Source organism: Belonocnema kinseyi, chromosome 9 (assembly GCF_010883055.1).
Source record: "Belonocnema kinseyi isolate 2016_QV_RU_SX_M_011 chromosome 9, B_treatae_v1, whole genome shotgun sequence".
Classification (NCBI taxonomy): domain Eukaryota; kingdom Metazoa; phylum Arthropoda; class Insecta; order Hymenoptera; family Cynipidae; genus Belonocnema; species Belonocnema kinseyi.
The window spans coordinates 81,474,096-81,491,922 of NC_046665.1; the positions used below are offsets into that span (position 1 = coordinate 81,474,096).

General features: G+C 31.3%; 1 protein-coding gene across 4 annotated transcripts in view; it reads left to right on the forward strand.

Moving 5' to 3' along the window:
- LOC117179282 overlaps positions 1 to 17,827 on the forward strand; it is a 298,303-nt gene that overhangs the window by 156,145 nt on the left and 124,331 nt on the right. For all 4 annotated transcript variants that reach the window (XM_033370926.1, XM_033370929.1, XM_033370928.1 and 1 more), the window contains one exon: positions 12,593 to 12,762. In XM_033370926.1, the coding sequence (XP_033226817.1) occupies positions 12,593 to 12,762 (170 nt within the window). The remainder of the gene's footprint in view (positions 1 to 12,592; positions 12,763 to 17,827) is intronic.

Consider the following 17,827-nt stretch of genomic DNA (forward strand, 5'->3'; position numbering starts at 1 on the left):
AGGTAGAAGATTTAAGAGATATTTAGAGGTTTTTAAATGATTTAAAGATAAAATTTTAACTTGAAAAGATTCCACTGAATTTAAAGCACAATGGATATTTTTGGAGATTTCATAAAAAAATTTAGAAGCTTTGTATGAATTTTGAAGGTTTAAAGAAGAGGTTTTTTTTCAACTTTTGGGTTGAAAATTTGTCTTTTTGGTTTGTAAATTCATCTCTTTTTGTGAGAATTTAATCTTTTTCTTTGTTTAAAAATACAACTGTTAGTTTGAAAATAAAGTAGAGGATTCAAATTTTTTAATGAAAATTCTCCTTTTTGGTAGAATTTAACGGTTTTTGATTTATAATTTAATTAATTTTTATTTTATTTATGAACTAGCTTACATTTTTTGTTGAAAATTTATCTTTTTTAGTTAAGAATTCAACCTTGTTGCAGCTTGCAAGGTATACAACATTTTTTGCGCGAGACCTAAAATTTGAAAGATCTAACGAAAGTAATATTTTTTGGCCAAATAACACAGGCCGACAAAATTTGACAAAAGTCAACATCCAGAACATTTCCGAAGGATTTTGATGCGCTGAATCTGAATCCGAACTCAAAATTGCTCCTGTACGTCAGGTTTTCAAGATATCCTAACCTAAAAGTGCAAAATCGCGTTTTTTAGCTGTTTTTGAGGTTATGTAACTGTACAAGAAAAATGTTTACCACAAAGCTAATATGGAATTTGAAAGTACTAATCTTCCCCTTTCAAACCTACTTGGATTTATTAGGATATCTTTATTTTTCACCAAAATATTGGAATTTGAAATTTTTTATTTTAGCGTTTTAAACCATTAACGCTGAGTTGTTCAGATTTATACAACGCATTCTCGATTGCTGACGGTAGGATATTTTTTCTTCAAAATATTATCTCAGGGGTTTTCGAGGGTGCGCTTTCTATTGCCGGTGTCAGTTTTATTGTTATAACCCCTAGAAGATCCAATATGGCGCCCACAATTTAGGGCTTTAAAAAAGAACAAAGGATCCCGCACCAAATACCAACAAAAGTGTACAGTCATTTGGAACCAAACTTTGCACATTGATAAAGCAATAAAAAAGATGGAACCTGTGTCTTTTCATTTCTACGGAAGCCGTTTCCTAGGGGTAGAAACCACCCCTAACAAGCCACAAGCATGCTAACCCACCTGACTCAGGGAACAATAAGTTTAGTCGCATATTTTTCTTGGAATAATAAAGTTCCATGCACCCTTGAAAACCCTTGAGATAATATTTTGAAGAAAAAATATCGTACCGTCAGCAATAGAGAATGCGTTGTATAAATCTGAACACCTCAGCGTTTAATGGGTTAAAAAGCTAAAATAAAAAATTTCAAATTACAATATTTTGGTGAAAAATAAAGTTATCCTAATAAATCAAAGTAGGTTTGTAAGGGGAAGATTAGTACTTTCAAATTCCATATTAGCTTTTGTGGTAGACATTTTTCTTGTACAGTTACATAACCTCAAAAACAGCTAAAAACGCGTTTTTTGCACTTTTAGGCTAGGATATCTTAAAAACCTGACGTACAGGAGCAATTTTGAGCTCGGATTCGGATTCAGCGCATCAAAATCCTTCGGAAATTTAAGGTCTGGTCTCTGGCTTTAAAATTGGTCGGCCTGTGTACTTAAACTATTTTGTAAATAATTCACCTTCTTCGGTGAAAGTTAGATTTTGTTGTTTTGTTCAAAAAGCAACTGGTTTAAAATTATTCTTTTTTGGTTGAGGACTTAACTATTTTTATGATAATTCGTTTTTTTCTGTTGAGCTGAAATGTTTTTTGTTTAAAATAAATGTATTTTTGATAAGAAATATCAATTATGTATCGCATCTTTCGCTGAGAATAAATCTGCTTGGTTGAAAATTAATTTTTTTGATTCTCAAGAATCTTAGAAAAATTACATTTGTATAAATTAAAAAAAAATAAACTTCAAAATAAATAGTTATTCGAATTTCTTTGTTTGTATTCAAAATCATTTCCCTATTAAATAGAAAAACTACACGAGCGCGTATCTCACGATTGATAATTGAGTTGATAGATTTTTTATTTTTTATTTTAAACCCGACTAATCTTAATTAATTGTGATTCAAAATTTGTAAACTAAAGGTTTAAAATCATTCGAATCTGCGAAACGAAAACGTTTGCTTGGGCGCATGAAATTGTTTAAGTCTTTTCGTTCGATCACCAAACTAATACCAATATTAGTACCTATTGAAAGAAGCAACACAAAATTGGAAAAACCATGTGTCTGTTTGGTAATTGTGATCTCATTAAGTCAAAATTAAAGGCTCATTTAGGGCTGATTCAATTCCACTACGCCAAATTTAGGTCTCTTTTTTTCTTTTTCAACCAGAAAATATCTTTGTATAAAATTGACAAATATTAACAATTCAGATGACGGATCCAACAGCTCGACAACAACTCGACAAAAATCGATGTTTTGTAAAACACAACTATCGATTTTTCGGCCGTTTGTTAATTAAAATTCTTACAATTTGTATGGTGTATTCTAACTATATAAGCGATGACTTTAAATAACGCACTTTATTTAATAAGCTTATATTTTTTTTTAAATAACAAATTGATTCTGAACAAAAAACCAGTTTTGCCAACTTCGACCAGTGGGACGGTCATCGAAAAAATGTTAGTTGAAGTAGCTTATTGCGAGAAAGTTGTTCACTAGTCTTTAAGAAAGTTTTCCTGATAATTTGAAGAAAATCGGTTGAAAATTGTGGAAATGGCAGCGAGTTGAAGTCAACACACGCTGCCGCTGCAGTGCTCCGCTTAGCGGCCTTTGTTCCTCAGGCATAAAAACGCAGCGGCAACAATTTTTTGTAATGCTTTTTCAAAAAAATGTTTTGAAACTTTTTTTTCAAACATTTTTTTAAAATCTTTTTTAACACACTTTTGAAATCATTTTTTCTAAAACTTATTTTTTATAATTTTTTCGCAAAACTGTATGTAATCTAAGAAACAGTAAATAAATAATAATTAAATAGATATTTAAAAACTACATTAACGTGAATAAAGGTAAATAATAAATCATATTTTTTATTTAAAGTGGTCAAGCATTCAGAAAGATTATTTAGTTTTTTTTTTAGGATTACGATTACATAAAAACAGACATTGACTAGTATTTATGAGAAAAAGACGTTATTAGTATCTTATATTTCGAAGTTCTAGTGTTCTTAATCACTTCTGATTTTACTCAACATTTGAAACACTAACTGAACTTTGACATAAATTTTTAAATTTGAAAAAAATTTTAATTAGTTTTGAAATATATTTGGTATCTAGTGAAAATTTTGAATGCAATTTTTGGACCTATGAAAAAAATAATCTTTTCTATTTTTTGAAAATTTTCAAATTTTTGAAAAGTATGTAACTTTTCTAATTTTAATAAAAATCCAAATTTTTATGTTACCCATCTTTTACCCATCTAAAACAAACTTTGACAGCAATTTGAAAAATTTGAAAAAACAATTTTAAAAATGTTTAAAAAGCTCTTTTTTTAAAATTGTGGGCTAATCGAAAAATTTGGCTAGAATATTTTTGAAATGTATTTGGTATCTAGTGAAAATTTTGAATGCAATTTTTGAATCTATGCAAAAAAAATTTTTTTAATTTTTTTGAATTTTTGAAATGTATGTAACTTTTCTAATTTTCATAAAAATCAAAAATTTTATTTGGGTAATTTGCAAGTCTTTTACCCATCTATAAGAAACTTTGACAACAATTTCTAAAATTTTTTTAAAAATTTGAAAATTTTTAAAATGTTCTTAATTTTTTAATTTTGGTTGGAAATGTCTAACTAACGAACTTAACCGTCATTTTGGGGACCTTTATTATTTGGGTCCCGAGAATTCTGTGTTTCAAGCATGAAACTAGAAGTTGTTTGATTTGAGATGTATTAGGTCTGCATTAAGCGTATTCAATTTTTCAAGATTTTTAGACACATTGCATATCCCGGGAACCGTGAAAACTTGCAGATTCCGAATATTATATTTACAATATCGTACTTCAAAAATTTAACAAAAATTGGATACGTATATTCTTCCAGCTTACAGAGAAGAAACCCCTGCTGAAAAGGGCCGAGGAGGCTGGCGTATCAGGTTACGGGATTTTTATTAAACGGTGAGAAGGGACAGGGCGATTGGACACCTGGCAGGTCAAACTCAAGGCGACAAGACAAGCCTAAGGCAAGGCCTCGCATTTCGAGGCCTCGGCATTTTCAAGGAAGACACAAGACGATCAATTCAAGGAAGCACATAAGGCTCGTCTCGTCTTGAAAACGTCGAGGCCTAGCTCGACGGCTTCACCAAAAAAACGCTCCAGCGGCAGATTGTTTTAACTTCAACTCGCTAGCATTTCTACAATTTGCGACCGATTTTCTTCAAATTTTCAAAACAACTTTTTCAAATTCTAGTGAACAATTTTCTCTGGATAAGTTACTTCAACTAACATTTTTTCGATGACCGTTCCACTGGTTCGGAATCAATTTGTTATTTAAAAAAAAAACATATTAGCTTTTTAAACAAAGTGCGTTATTTAAAGTCATCGCTTATATATTGAGAATACACCATACAAATGTCAAGCATTTTTATCAACAAACGGCCAAATAATCGCGAGTTGTGTTTTACAAAACATCGATTTTTGGTCGGAAAATTTTCTAAGTTTTTATTGTTTATCTTATGTAATAATTATCCAATGAAAAAGTTTCATAAGAACAATTGGACGGCCGCGTCAAGCTGAATACGAATGTATATTTTTTTATTACGTTTCGGCCACTTTTTTATCGATAGATTTTACCGAGTGGACAATGCTTCTACGCGGTTTCAAGCGCTTATCGAGTTGTTGCATCCGTTATCTCAATTGTATTACTTATCTTCCATTTGTGGGGGAAATATGTGCTATTAATATTTTTAAATGGTAAAAATTTAAATCAACAGCTTAATAATAGACCAATACTTAATTTTCGACCTGGTGAAGTGTAAAATAGTTAAAAAAGTGTGAAGTAAACATTATTTTTCTGGTACACATCGTATTAGAAATATTTGATTTTTATTTCTAGGGCCGTACATTTTCTTTCTGAATAATATTTCAAAGCCATAAGAAGTGCCAATTGTCCGGTAGAAATGTTTAGACATAAAATGGCCTATTTGATTTTAATGAAATTTTCTTCCCGGAAAATGATTTGGGTTGCTCAACAATGCTTCCACTTTTTGTCGAAATCTCTTCTAATTTCTCGTCGATGTTCTTGGCCGTCGCGTCAGTGCCAGTTTTTCTCTAAGGCGTTAACGAAGCCCTCTGTCGACCTCCCTGCGTTCGCACGGTAATTAACAATTGTCATTAGTAAGGTAACCAGGGGAAAAAAAATTGTAATAAAAAAGTGTACGAGAGCGATGAGGAAATAGGGTTGAAGGGGAGGTAGGCTGGGCGGGCCGCATTGCGCCAGAACGCGGTTTGTCGGGTCCTCTCAACTTCCCTCATCAACCCCATTACTGTGCCTAATTAAATGCCTGGTTATTGGCGTTCGAATCGTTAACACAGCACGTTGCCCTAATGTATCTCGCGGAACAGAAATAATTGAAAAATTCAATCCTTGTTTCAAATGTTATGAATTATGAAATACCTTTCCTATTATAATCTGAAACTGATATTTTAAAGAATGAAAATAATGGTCGATTAATTAAGAATATTAGTTCAAATGTCGATTTTATAAACAAAGATGAACGGAAGAATTCTCAATTTTTAATTCTTGATGTTTTTAATTTATGTATGTGCGAATTAATAAATTTATTCTTTTCAATAAATGGTCTTAATAACCTATTTTCTTTAATAGCTGCATTTCAATTTTAAAATCAAAGTGAAACTTTAGAGAAATTTGCATGCCATGCTTTAGGAAATTTTTACCCTGAAACTTCCAAGCTTACAACAAATGTATTCTAACACGTGACCCACAACACTTTGCTTGTTGCAGATTTGATCAAAGTTATATCAAAACTTTAGCCATTTGTTTTAAAAGTATCCTGAAGCGCTTTCTCTATTTTCTTTTTATGTGCTTAACTCCAGCCATTAATTCTAAAAAAAACTTGCGTTGCATAAACGAGTTATGCTTCACTCTTCCTTTTGTCGCGAAATCGAGAGCAGCAACTTTTAGTTTTAATCTTCCTTCAAGACTCAAGTTTTCTTTACTTTAATTCTGCTATTTACTTTTCTTTTACTATAGAAAAAAAGTATCAATTTAATTTCAAACGCTCATAATTTGCAAAGTGATCAATAAAACGAGAAATAATTTGCAAATAAGATGAGGTCGAGCACTACCTACCGGCAAAATATGGCGGATTTTAATTTTCCCTTCCGGCATATTTTGCGGGTTTTAATTTTCTTTCCTGACATATATTATTGTCAACTTTATTTCTTTGTCGGCGGAATTTTAAAGAATTTCAAAGAATTCTAGGTTAATTCAGGGGGGCCTCAGGTCAGGGAAAACCTGTAAATCAGGGAAAAGTCAGGGATTTTGAAGAAAAATGCCAAAAGTCAGAGAATTTACCTTAGAAGCACTGTAAGTAACTGTCAAGAATACTGAGTACTGCTACCCAGTAACTTTTAGTTATTTTTTGGTATCAAATCACTTTTAAGTAACTTTTCAAGATAATCACTAAAGTCGCTTTATGAAATAAAAAGATCACTTTCAGTCACTTTTCTTGTAATACTTTATCACATGGGTGAATGTATTCAAGAGATTTAAAAAGTTTAAAGGGTTTTCAAAAGATCTTAAAGAATTATTTTAAATATTTTAGGGTATTTTACAAGATTCCAAGGAATTTTTAAATGATTACAAAATTTTTTTAAAACTAATAAGGATTTGGATGATTTTAAGAGATTTAAAAAATTGTCTCTGGTGTTATGAAGAATTTACCAGAATTTCAGAACATATGAAACAATTTTATAGAATCTGTAAGATTGTAGGCTATTTTAAAAGATTCCAAGGATTTTATCAGATTTTAAAGGAATTTAATGGATTTTAAAAGCTTTCAATTTATTTTAATTAATTTTCTATGATTTCACGAAATATCAGATTTCATAGAATTTCACTATATTTTATAATATTTTTAGGATTTTCAAATATTTCAAGGCATTACCAATGATTTTGAAGAATTAAAAAAATCAAAGCAATTTTTAATTAATTTAACGATTTGGAATGGATTTAAAAGAATTTGGACAATTCTGAAATATTTTAGTGTATTTTAAAAAAATGAACGAAATTTTCAATATTTCGAAGGATTTAAAAAAGCCAATTTTACAGGACTTCAAATTTTTATGCTATTTTTAAGAATACCAATGGATTTTCAATAGCTTTGAAAAATTCAAGGTACAGTAGACTATACGACAATTTATTTAAGTCATTTAATGGGATTTCAAAGGATTTCAAATATTTTAAGGTATTCAAGAAATTTCAAGGAATTTTCCATTTATTTCAGCCATTTAATGGGATTTCAAAGAATTTGAAATATTTTGTGGTATTTCAAAAGGGTCTGAGGCATTTTCCAGAGTTTTAAAAGGTTTCAAAGGATTTTAAAAGATTTCAAAGTACACGCAACTCTCGCTTTCAGTCACCCCGTTCCCAGCCTTCCTAGAACTGCCGGCTCACGCAGTTTCTCAGGGGAGCAGGGCGACAGCGGCTGCGGCATTTTATATATATATGTTCCCATTGGAAACGAGTCAGGCGGTCCTCACTGATTACGTTTCGATCCCTCCGTAATCAGTGCAAGGTTATTTGAAGGCAACCCCGACACTTGAATAAAAGTGAGAGTGGTGTATTTGAAAAATGTTAGGGAATTTATAAATAGTACCAAGACATTTTCAAGCGATTAAAGAAATTTCCAGGGATTTCTAAGGTATGTTGTAATATTGCTCAGAATTTCAATGATTTGAAGAGATTTTAAAAGCCTCTCAATGCACTAAATTTCACTTAATTCGGCATGTTTAGAAAAAAATCGTGTTTTTTTTTCAATTCACTTTGGATTCTTTTAAGCTCACTATGAATTCTCAGGCATTTCATTAAACTCTGTTGAATTCCCTTAAAATCTCAATTTATTCCAAACGTACAGAATTCAATGCATTTTTTATTTAATATAATTGCGTTTTAAATTCACCGTTGATTTTTATTATTTTCATTAAATTCTTCTCATTTCTCTTTGATTCCTCGAAATTCACTCCAATTTTACTGAAATCATTGGAATTTTTAAACTTATTTCCATTTCATTGGAATTCTTTTGAATTTTACTTGAATTGTTTTAAAGTCTAATATATTTAACCTGGATTTGTTAAAATTAACCTGGAATCCTTATACGTTTCATCGAATTCTCTTAAATTCAAAAAAAACTTTGTCACATCATTAGTGCACATTAGCCACTTTTTGGATAAGAAATTAGTCATTTGAGATCACTTTTTCGGTTATAAATAGGTCATTTTTTCATTAAACATTTATAAATTTAAATTAAAAATTGGTTTATTCCATTTAGAAAAAATTCTATACCAAATATGTTACAAGACTAGAATTTTGGTCTTTGAATATTTCAAAAAGTTTAAAAATTCATCTCCGACAAAATATGCTGGAAGAGAAAACGAAAGTGTGATTTTTTTGACAGATGGAGGTTAGAGTTCATCGATATGTGGGTATCCCCTCACTCCTCACGGAAACTGAGAAAGGGCAACGAGTACGATCAAATCGGGCTTGAATTATTTAGAAATATCAAGAATTTAGGATGAATTCCAAAGACTTTATGATTAACACCAATAAGAATATAATCTCATGTACGTTAAAATATGTCGCAATAGAAACTTAAGGGATATCGACTGATAGTATCGGACCACCAACCGGGTAAAATATTAAAAATTGGCCTTTACTTTAAAAGGTGATTAAGCTGTCCAGAATATACAAAAAAATATTTATTAAACCGATTGAAAAGCTTATTAAATTCTGCGTTAAATGAAACTTAGTAGAAGTACGTTGACCTTGTGGGTCAACAAGAGCACGTTATTTCAGTTACTTCTGTACTTCGGCACTTTTTCGGAAGAGAACACATAATTTCATAGTTCTGTTGAGAGAGGGACGGTGCACGGGGGAAGGTAGAAAAGAAAGAAGACTGCTTTTCGGCAGCAGGGCAAAGTTTTGAAACGCCTGAACACCGGACCTCGTCGTACGTCTTTACACTCGATTTTCAAGACCTTAATTGCCCAAAAGCACCGGGGGTTCGAGGAGCGCTTTTTTGTTTGCTTCAAGTTGTCGGCCTTGGAAGACCATTCTCGCAGTGCATTTCATCAAGAAACTTACTTTTATTTTTCTGCAGATGAATTGCTCCTCCATGGCAAAAAGAAATCATATATACTTACATACATGGTCAAGTTATTTCGATCCGCTAAAGAATTGCTTTTGAATTAATTGAAACTAGTGAGGCTGCTATAAATAAACTCGCTACTGTACGAAATGTTTAATTGGGTTAGAAATGCGTCTATTTTTGGTGGTAGAAACTGAATAACCAAATTGAAAATTTACAAACATTTAACTTGAATAATTTTGTTATCAAAGCGTTTAAAATTGTATGATTTGAGCAACAAGTTTTATTCTTGGGAATAAATCGCTTTAAAAAAGTTCCGGTATGTTTAAATTTAACCCGACATTCTGCTTTAACCAAATTTTTGTTTTATTTATAATTGATACATATATTAATTTTTAAGTTTCACAGTTTAGTAAATTTTAGGCTTTTTGCAATAATTTGTAATTTCTGGGGCTTCCAAGAAGTAAATTTCAATGGCCGGGGGAACAAAATTTAAGAATCGGAAACATTGTGGGAAACAATTTAATCTTTTCGCTTTATCCAATTTGGATTATTTGAAATTTGGAACGCCTCCAGCTTTTGGACTTTCACTTTTTGAATAAGTTGCAAGTTGGTATAGTGCCAACTTCGGCACGCTTCGAAATAAAATATAATTTTATTATACATTTATATATAATTTTAGAGGTTTTGAAATATAAATACGTAACAGGAGATTTAATTTCATTAAATGGATAGGTTAATTGCGTTTATCCAATATTCATTAATTGAAATGTGTCACGCTTTCAACTTTGGTGGGCCCTATACGAATATAGAAACGATTTATTTTCGTTCGTATCCATGTGAAGTAAAATTTCCCCCAATAATAAGCCTGAAATCGTATTCTATTTGAAGGCATGGAAGGGTAAAGAAAGAAAAATTATTTTCTTGAAAATAACTTACCGATTTTGATGGACACTAATTAAAATATTTTTAGATTTTTGTTAATTCTCACAGAAATTAATAATAAAAATTCTTTTTCAAATTTCTGATTGAGACGTCCATTTTTTTTTAAATGTCTCACATTTTTTTCAATTTTTCTCTAAAACTTTCTCATTAGTTTTTATAACAAAAATTTATTCACAACAAACGATGAGCCGTTTTTCAAGAAAAACTACTTTTTCGATTTTAATTTTCTCCTCCATAACTTCATAAATTAGGTTCTGATACGGGCCCAACTTTTAAATTATTATTTTAATGTCAAAAATGCGTGGAAGGTAATAAGCAAAAATCACTTAGCAATATTATAAACGTTGCGTAAATATTAGACCTAAATCAATACCTTAAGCTGGTACTTACGTACCAGCTTGTGGAACCGGAAACGAAAATAAAAAACTAGTTTTTTTTCGAAACCAGCTCAACCGATTTTAATGAACAGAATATATTTTGCGAAAACCAATGAGAACATATTTGAGAAATTTGAAAAAAAATGTTGACCAGAAAGACAATTGAGAAGTTTTTTTAACAATGACACCACTCCGATTAAAATAGGGGGGGGGGGGGTAATATGTTTGAGTACTTAGCTTAATAAAATTCCGTTAAAACCTGAAACGCTTACAATGCATACATATTATAATCAAATACACCTTTAAATTTATTATTTTCAAAATAGGAATCTTTAATTTTTTGTAACAATTAAAATCACAAATTATAACAAAATGCAAAATTTAATGAAACTAAACCAGAACCTCGCTATATTTCCGCAAATACTTATTAGGTGAAGATCGTAGGTTGATTATCATCAGGAACTATCATGAGTAATGCAAAATTCTTAACTTTATCAATGGTAGCGTGTGTAGCTTGAATCGTGTGCATAAACGTTGCAATTACTGTCCTTACCCCCACGCAGGAAACCTACTCGTGGGTCCTCATTCGGATAGAAAATAATAGACTTCGAAATCAGGCGTGGGTAAAGGTTCTTGGTAATTAAAGTTATTTACGAGGAAACACAAATGAACTCTTGGTGGAGTGGTAATTGAGAGGGTGAGGGGGGGGGGGATTGCGATTGAAAATCGTGGATGAGGTGCCCTTAACGAGCATCGGGGTAAAGAACAATATTCTAGTAAAACGACGTTTCATTAGGTTGAGACTAATAAATAATCCCCATGAGCTACCGCCGCCTTATTCTTGGATTTATAGGGCGAGGAATTAAGGATAAGCTGATCTCAGAGAAAAGATATTATTTCTATTTGTCCAATTCTATTGAGAAGATTTAGGAATCTAGATCCAATTGTTTTATCACTTTTGTATGGTTCTGCATTTTCGGACCAAAAGATTGTCGTCTGATAAAAATATTTTAGGGTATTTTGAATGATTAAGAGAAATTTGTATTAGATTTTAATAATTTCATAGCATTTTCATGGACTTTAATGATGTTAAAATATATCTTATTATATTACTATAGTAAAACAAAAAAATTGAATGTGGTTGTAAAGAATTCCATAGAATTTCACAAGATATGAAACGATTTTACAGAACCTATAAAGTTTAAAATATTTAAAAATATTTCAAAGAATTTTACAAGATTTTGAAACATTTTTTGCAATTCAGTTTGACTCATATTGAATCCACCTTGAATTATTTTTAATTCTTAGGAATTATCTTGAATTTTTTTAATTACTTGAATTTTTGTAAATTAATTAAATGCTTCTCGATTAAATGTATTAATGTAATTTTTTTTTTAGTTTTGATGCATAGAAGTCCTATGATTTCATACTAATTTCTTTGACATTCACCAACAATTCCTTAAATTCCATCGAATTCTATTGAATTCTTTTAACTTCGAAGTAACATTAGTTACTTTATTAATGCACATTATTTACTTTTGGTCACCTTTTCTGTAAGTAAACTTGTTTTATTCCATTTATAAATGATTATACATTTTAAATTTTATAAGATTATAATTCTCGTCTTTAAATATGTAGAGTAAGCGAAAATAAAAAATTAGCCAGGAAAAAAAGGAAAATTCCGGGAATTATGAAAATAATTTTTTATGGCCACAATGTTATTTGCATGTCATATAATTCCCTATTATTTCAAGTGAAATCCGAAAGATAGTTGAACAATTCGGATGAAATTAGGTATTGAAACAATTAATTAGTGATTAGACATTAGATTATGAAATAGGCTTGATAAACGCATTATCTCTATAGAATCGAATTTTACGTTTGTTCCAGAGGTGACGATGTGCAACGATCGATTGAGCTGCTGGACAAAGTGCTCTCAGAATACGACGAGCACGAAACCGAGGAGGAAGGTGGCGGCGGAGGCGTCGGACTTGGCGATTGCGGCAGCAGTACGGAACCTAGTATCGGCCTCACGCCAGACGACGAGAGCCCCTCCTTAGGTATTCCCTTTTTTGCCAATTTTTTCCTTTTTTTCTCTCTTTTTTCCTGTCTCTTTCCGTCTTCCTGGAAGAAGGAAAAAAGGAGTCGACAAATTCAGCGGAAGAGCCAAGAAGAAAATTTCGTACACCCATTCGAGTCTGACATCGCGTTACATCCATGGGCGGTCCTTACATCCATAAAATCCCATGGGCCGAAGGAGAAAAACGTTTAGATCACACTTCACCTTCCTTTCTTTCCTTTCTTTTTTCATTTCTTCCCACGACAATTGCCTGGAATAAATTTCTAATCGAATAGTGGCTGTCGACTTTTACCCAAATCTTGGCTCGTTTTTTTGGGAATACAATCATACAATATTGGATCTCTATTATATTTTTGCCGAAAGAAAAATTAGAATGTTAGAATTTACAGATTCCAGGGTGGCTACATCTCAGGGAAGTCAGGGAAATTTCAGGGAAAAAAGAATTTGTCAGGGAAATGTCAGGGAAATTAAGTAGCTATCAGGGAAAATAGAATTTGACATGTGTGTTAACATTATTTTGGAAGCACTTTCTAGTATCAGTGTACACATTCTTTCAATGTACATTCTTTAAAAATAGAATTCGATTCTTAGTTTTTTATTTGTAGTTATTTTGTATAAATGTCAGGGAAATTAGGAATTTCAATCTTGTGGCCACCCTGGATTCAGAAGATTAAAAATGTAAATCTTCAATTTATAAATTTCAAACTATTGCAAAATTGATGAGCCCTAAAGTTTCGCAGGTTCGGTTCGAAACTTCAAAAAGTTTATATCTTCAAAAATACAAATAATAGAACAAATTATGAGTTTCCAATATAATTTTATTTTCTCGTCTAAAGCCGCGAGCCACTCTCGGAATATTTTATCACCCCGTACCTCTTCGTTTATGTCAGCAAGTTTTTTCCTCTTTTTTTGCTGTCAGAATATAAGTGTACCAGGAGACAAAATTAAACGTGTGAAAACCTCAATGTATCGATCGACCTAAGAATCAAGAGTTTCTAGTTTCCTTTTTTTAGACATTATTTTCATCACCAGAAAAAAAAACACAACATCCTAGAGTTTTCAGACATCTAAGATAATTCACTATTCGCATTTTTATTTCCTGATAAAAAAGTGCCAGTGTTATCTGTTATCTGTTATCTTTCTAGGGCAAAAATAATAGAAGAGTCCCACTTTTTTAAAACATTTTTTAGAAGTGCTCATATAATTTATATTCTAAAAGCCCCGGGGATCTTGTATTTTCACAATTAAATACAATAAAACATGATAAAGCGCAGCAGTATGAAAATTGTAATTTAAAACAAAAATTGCAATCATTTTTTAATATTTTGGTGATATTGTCTTTTTCGGTACTGTAGTCCTACTTCACAGTACTTTTTTTTACAAAGAAACAACCTATTTTGGAAATTTGTCATCTTTTCCAACTATTTTGGGAATTTCGCCTTTTCCAATTGACAAAGTAAAGTTTTATTTACAATTTTAATTTAAAAAACCTTGTAAGAGCGTATCCATTTTAATTTAGTTCATCCACCAAAGAAATGTATTGTTTTTTAAAGAAAAGGAGGCCACACGAGTTTTACCTATTTAATTAAAAAAGTTGTTGCCAAAGTTCTGAATATTGCAATTTCTTTGAAGTATTTAGCGAACTATCAAAAAGATTTGTCAGTCTTTAATGTGTGGTATTATTTAAACTAAAATGTTTCTTTCTGAATCTGGCGGAAAAATCTTTTAAAAACTTCAAAATAAAAAAATGGTGGCAATTTTTTATACTTTATTTGTACTTTAGGGCTCTAAAAATAAGTCTCTTAGCAGTTTTTTATGATGGGTCATGTTCCAAATGTTTACTGAAACATAAAAAAATTGGTTAAAAGAATATATTTTTCTAAATAATAATTTTGATGCTGTCGATAAAAAGACTTTTACTTACATTTTTTCCCTGAAAGTCTGTTTTCGAAGATTATTAAAAACCCATTTAACTTATACTCAATTTCTCGTGGAGTGTTCTTTTTTCTTAATTTTTTCAGAAAAATATCTCATCCACCATAGAATGACATCATCAAATAGTGTTATAAAAAATTTGATTATGTATTATTCACATTTGAGAACATAATTGGTATCTTTTTTTATAAAAAAAACGTAGATTTTCGTGCTTTGAAGAAAAACGTTAATATAAAAAAAAGCAAATTAGAATAATGATTTTTTAGAACTCTTTTCTCATTTGTTTGTCACCTATTTTACAAAAAGGACCAGTTTCAGAAAAAGTAGGTACTGTAATAACTATAGAGCCTGCCCCCTCCCATTTTTACTTAATTTAAATTAATCTGATATTTAATTTTAAATGCAACTTTTTTACTCATCAGGATATCCCGTGATTAAACAATTGTTTGGAGCCACCACAGAGGGGTTAAACATTTTGAAATTTTGAAAAATTCAAAATTGTGTTATTTGTACCTCTTTTGATAACAAATAATAATATAAATATAAAATCATATTTTAAAAATAATATTTTATGATCAAGTTATCATTTTTTTCTATCGACAAAGTTAATTGATTTTTGCTTTTATCTTATCTTGTTTCCCTTACATAAACTTATCTTAACTTTCCCATATTAAAAACAAACAAAAAATTACTTTTAATTATGTTAACTGAGTATTTTTTAATCTATTTTGATGTGACAGAAGGTCTAATTTCAAAAATGTTTCACCTTCAAAAAATAGTGGTGTATCTTCCATTCGAACAGAACTAATTTGATGAAAATTTTTTTAATAAGTGTTCCATTAACGAAATACAAGAAAACTCAATTTCCGTTAGTATTCAAAAAAACTGTAACTATGATTTCATATTATTATTCGTTATCGAAATCTATGTACATATTCAAAATTCGTAGTAATGTTTACAACGATAGCAAGTTTTTTTTAAACTAATAACTTGCAACCCCTTCGTGATGGCCAAAACTCATTCTATAGGAACAGTTAGTAAGAGTTGGATTTTTTTAGGTAGATGGATCAGTTAATTAACTATTGTATGAAAATAAGTGGCGCTAGATGCACATGCATTAAACTAATATCCTACTTGGAATGAAATACATACTTTGATTTAAATAATAAAAATAATACGTTTTTTTTTTGTAAGAAAACTCAATTTCATCAAAAAGTAGACTTCGCACCGTTTAGCTCCCCTGCTTCAATTACACTTTACAGTGAAGGAAGAGTTAAAATTGAAATTAGAAGAGAGAAATTAGATCCGAGAAAATGCTTGCTTGCAAGGCTTTACGAGAGAGATAATCTGTGAGTGTTCCGAGACTTTGCCACTTGTGCAACATAAAAAGCTGGTGCAAAACACACTTAGCTGCATACAGCCTGAATGAATCCGAGTAGACGACGATGATGCCCCCAAGAGGTCGATCCCTCTGGCTTGGCTTAAATGCGTCCATAGACATGAGGATGACGCTGTCTGCATTCCACGCGAATGAATAAAAGATAAAGTACTCATTACTCGCACATACATGTGCTAGCTTCCGGGCCAAGTTGAGTTAATTCTTCTTTTCAATATTTAAACTTTGTTCAAGGTGGTCACTGAACCGGGAAAACCGGGAATTTTTCGAGGCCTGCAAATGACAGTGAATTAATGTTTTCCAGCATAGGAATGAGACAGTCGCTTTTTGAAACCTTTCTTTGTTCCTTAAAGTGGCACGTTATGTGGCTATTCTTCACAACAGCCGTATAAGAGTAGCTTCTGTTGTGGCATGCACGCAAAACTGGGGGTTTTTCAGACGCGGAGGATTTTTTTACTAGGAGCAGTCGGTGAGACGTAAGCAAAACGTAAACAGAACTGAAGGCAAGCCGAAGACAATGCTGAAGGTGAGCCGCAAGGAAGTCAACTGGTCATTCTGCAAACATCACTCCAACCATAGAATATTTTTTCCAGCATTGATACCAGAAATTACAGAACATTTTGGAAATTCCTGGCAATTTAAACAATTTCCGGAAAGACAATACATACTAATACTACTTAAAAAATTCTGATTTCTTAGGGAATTTTTTATTAAAAACACCACATGTTACTTTAATTAAAAAAAAATATCAATAAAATAATAATATGTAAAAGAAAATGTCTTTTTTATATTCTATTTTTATATCAGTTTTTTTTACTATTTCTCCAAATTTGGATATTTTTTATATTATTACACTGTTTTATGTAGTTTACTTTTATCGCATGCGAAAATGATAATGACTAAAACACAAATGTTGACTTAAACCAATAAAAATGAGAATTTTCTGTAGAAACTTTTCTTGGAGTTTAACTCATAAAGATTGAAACCCTTTTATTCTAATATGCCAAAACCATTATCAAAAACGAAATTATCAAAAGCGACTGTTGGTTCTCGCGCGTCGCGCTCGATATTGCATTTACCTCCTTCGGCTTTAACGAATACATTCTCATCACGTATCTCGTGCTTCCCACTCGAGTTTATCCCTGAAATTTTATATCATTCTCATAAATGAATATTATTTATTATAATTCTTAACTTGCATTGGTATTAAAACAGACGAAATTTCATTGTCCCGTTTAAAAAAATGCTCATTATTTTTTTAAAAATTTGGTTAGTCAACGTTTTATTGCAACTTTTATCGGTTTTCCATCAACTGAATTTGCTCATTTCCAATGTTTTCTTTATGATTTAAACTTTACACATGCGGTCTACTGAGCAGCTTCACCGTTTTTAACTTCTAAATGATGTATATATGCATATACATATAGCGCGAACTCCGGACCCGTGTTCACACACTTAACAATTCAAAGCTGCTGACCATCAGGCAGCATATTGTTGAGAGAATACGGATACTATCTGACGCTAAGAGAAGTCTAGGGCGGAGGGAGAGGTGGGTCAGAGAAAATCAACAGTTTAACTCCGACCCATCTCGACTCTTCCAAGACCCTTCAGATACTGTCGAACACCCACCCAAACCAGAGGAGGTCGAAGTATTTTGGAGAGAAGTCTACGAAGTGCAGCATAGACTGGACGAAGACTCAGAAAATATGAATAG